The sequence below is a fragment of the Rosa chinensis genome, chromosome 2 (genome assembly GCF_002994745.2).
Source record: "Rosa chinensis cultivar Old Blush chromosome 2, RchiOBHm-V2, whole genome shotgun sequence".
In the NCBI taxonomy this organism is placed as follows: domain Eukaryota; kingdom Viridiplantae; phylum Streptophyta; class Magnoliopsida; order Rosales; family Rosaceae; genus Rosa; species Rosa chinensis.
Window position 1 is genome coordinate 45,793,882 of NC_037089.1, and position 3,561 is coordinate 45,797,442.

The 3,561-nt window shown below is 36.2% G+C and overlaps 1 protein-coding gene across 1 annotated transcript; it reads left to right on the forward strand.

The window, feature by feature from the left end:
* Nucleotides 1–212: 212 nt before the first annotated feature.
* LOC112190791 lies at nucleotides 213–2,477 on the forward strand. Its single transcript, XM_024330267.2, has 2 exons — nucleotides 213–983; nucleotides 1,123–2,477. The coding sequence occupies exons 1-2, from the start codon at nucleotides 246–248 to the stop codon at nucleotides 1,150–1,152; spliced, it is 768 nt and encodes a 255-aa protein (XP_024186035.1). The 5' UTR covers nucleotides 213–245; the 3' UTR covers nucleotides 1,153–2,477.
* Nucleotides 2,478–3,561: the final 1,084 nt, after the last annotated feature.

Below are 3,561 nucleotides of genomic sequence, written 5' to 3' on the forward strand. Positions count from 1 at the left end.
AAGGAGACTAGTAGTTCGGATAAATATAGAAAAGGCCACAGGTTTCTGGAAATATTAGCTAGTGAAAATGCTGAATGGGAAGCGGGTTTAAGAAGTCCTGTGGTTGAGAAGACACTGTATGTTGATTCTGTACAGACAGTAAAATCTTCAAGTTCAAATTCATTTTCCTCAGATATAAAGGGCGAGGTAAAGGGACTTATTGATTAAGACGGAATGATTTGGACATTCCTGAAAGAAGTGGTGAAATGGAAGAAACTCCATTGGCAGAGTCTCCATGTCAAGATATTGAACACTTGCGGTATGTGAATGAGAAGGCAGTAGTTCAGTTTAAATGTTTGGACTTAGAAAACTCCAGTTTCCTGTCTTCTTCTGGCAAATCAACCGGTGATGTGCAAACAATCACAAGAAATGGGTCTCTACAGGATCAAAAGGATTGTAACAAACTGGCAATATCAAAAGTGTCCAACCAAGAGGCGTTTAATTTAGAAAGCCAACAGTTGGAGAATTCAGATGATCAAGAAAATTACCACGACCTTACTGAGGAATGTATTAGGTTGACAAGCGTGAATCTGGCTGATGAGGAGAACACGGATTTAGAAACCCAACAGCCTAAGACTTCAGGTACTGATGACATTTCTCATGGCCTAGTTCAAAATTCTATTACCTTGATCAGCTCGAAAGTGGCCCGGAAGGGGAAGATTGATTTAGAAAGTCAACGTCTTGTGAAACTTGGTAATCAAGGTAGTTCCCGGGGCAACAATGCACGATTACCTCTTGGACCTCCTTTACCAAAATCACCGTCAGAGTCTTGGCTAAAGCGTACCTTGCCTACCATTTCCTCCAGGAATTCATCTTCACAGTCATCTCTTGGTTCACGCATTTATACCAGCAGTCCGGTTTCTAAGGTATCCTCTCTCGATCCCAAGTGGGAGACGATTGTCAAAACTTCTAATGTGCATCACGGGCGTTCGCGGTTCTCTGAGGTAGTTCTTCTTTTACAGTAGCTTTCCTATTACTGACGAACAAAAAAGCTCTCCTATTTACTTCTTCACTTACATTTATGGTGACATGCTTTTGTTTAGGTTACTCATTTTTTTATTACTTTTTATTTATTTTTACCAGGAACTTCTTACACCTATACCAGAAGCTTAGATTGAGGAACTCTTATGTGAAGCTCACCAGCTTATTCATTTGCCTTGGTTGGATGTCTCTCTTGATGGGCTTTAAAGGTCTAAAATTTTCTTTTTCACTTCTTAAAAGATTTAAAGGTTACTATATTCTGAACTTAGAAAACTGTACATGACAAGCCCATCTCTGATGCTGTAATTTCTTGTAAATCTCATCATAGTTTTTGTTTTTTTTTAACTTAAAGTTTGTTACTCTACTGGGATTCTTGTAGAAAGGAAAGCAATAGCTGTATTTTGTTTATAAAAAGAAAAATTAATAAAGGGGATTTGATGCTACAGTGAGTGAGCCATGTGGATTATCTGTCATGCATATGAAGCAGAGAATTCTTTTCTTGTATCTTCTAATATGTGGATCTTATTTATTGTTATGCTTGGGAGTTCAAACTTAATAAATCCATAATATTTGCCTGGATGGAATTTATTGGTGTTAAACATACTGACTTTTGCATTGTTGTTAGATTCACCCTTAAAAAAATATCAGCAAATGTGGTATTGACATTTTGCATTAATCATACGTATCTTACAGCACTGAATCAGACCCTTGTAATAGACTTTTCTAAGGTTCAACCCTCAACATCACGACCGGTAAGTAAAATTTCTGGGAAGCAACTGCAGGGACCCTGTTTTGAATAATTGAAATTTCTAAGCAACTAGTCAGTTTTGCACAGCGAGAAGCCTCGAAGTTTCGATCAATTCAAAGAACTAGCGACGTACGGCTTCGAAACTTTAACACGGCATTTGCTCATAGGTGGATGTACACATACATGCTTGAAATTCCTATATATAGCTGTTCTAATTGAACACAGCATTTGTTCATAAAGTAAATTGTTGTAAGGCATCGAGACCCAAAATATGGCTAGAAATTATTTTGTTGTTGGTGGCGGTGGTCATGGAGTGGGAGTAGGTCTCAATATCTTGGCAGACAACTTGGGCGGCCTGCTTTTGGTTTGCATGGTTCTTATGTCTCTCTCACTCATATCTATGGTCATATTTGGTTGTGGATCAAGCAAGGGAGGGAGGGGCAAGAGAGGGAGGGGTGGCGGTGGTGGTGGTGGTGGTGGTTGTGGAGGTGGTGGTGGTGGTTGTGGAGGTGGTGGAGGCGGTGGTTGTGGAGGTGGTGGTGGTGGAGGTGGTGGTGGCGGTGGTTGTTAGAAAATATGGTTATAGTTTATTATTCATATATGTCTACTAATAAAGGTATATCTCTCGGTCTATGTAGTTATCATTGATGTTCTACGGATCAGCTCAGTTAAGAAATGAAATCTGAAGAAATTGTTTTTATAGTATGTAGATTGATATGATGTGTTTTTTTTTCCTCATCTTCAATCCGTATTCTACATTTAGACAAAAAATGCAATAAATGTTTCATTTTTATTCTTATTGTTTTCTTTAAAAAAAAAAAATTGTTGTCTATTCAAAAGAATCATTCTAGCTGTTGGCTAGAACTATACATATTATCATGGACAGAGGCGGAGCCACATTGGGGCATGGTGGGTCCCGTGCCCCAGTGAGATTTTAAGTATATATACAATCTGGTTCAACAATTGACCTGAATGCTACCTTTGCCGTAGTGGTTGAGGCACATGCATATGTTAATTTGGTCTCTGTTTCGATTGCTGGTAGCAGCAATGTTCTAATTTTTTTTTATTTCTTTCTTTTTTCTAACATTAATACTAGTATTTCTTCTCAGGAAAAAAACATTAATAGTATTATTTCACATAGTTTCAAAGTTCAAATATAAATTATATTTCCATTATGAAAAATTGTCTAAAATCTATGAACTATAAGTTTTATTAATAAAATATGTAATTTAAAAAAAATAGTGATTTTTTTTAGTACAAAACTAGATATTGATCGTTCCCCTACCTTTTTAATTATTATTTTTATTACAATCTTGATATATTTTAAGTTTAAGTTTCATTTTTTTTTTAACTTTTAAGTGCCCCAGTTGAGATTATTTTCTGGCTCCGCCATTGATCATGGATGATCTTACACATATTTATAGATCTATAGATGAGTAAGGTTAGATGAACGAAAACTTACGTTTATAGATGATCTTAGTCTCTTAGACATATTTATAGATGAGTAATTTAAAAAAAAAAAAAAAAAGATAAATAGCTGAAATTTAGTTTCTTCTTGGCTTGAAACTTTATCTTCCTCTTCACCTGATCTTTTTAGATGACCCATTTGAATTAAAATTCCGTCTCTTCTGCTTTGTTTACCTGACAACCTATCATCATTCTTCGGTCGGACCAATAATGACGCCGACCAAGCCCAACCTGTCAAATACATGTCCAAGTTAGGTCAAACAAAATTAAAAATATAAAATTAGCTAGCACGTGTGGTATTTGTTAAAGGAAAAACATATTATGTG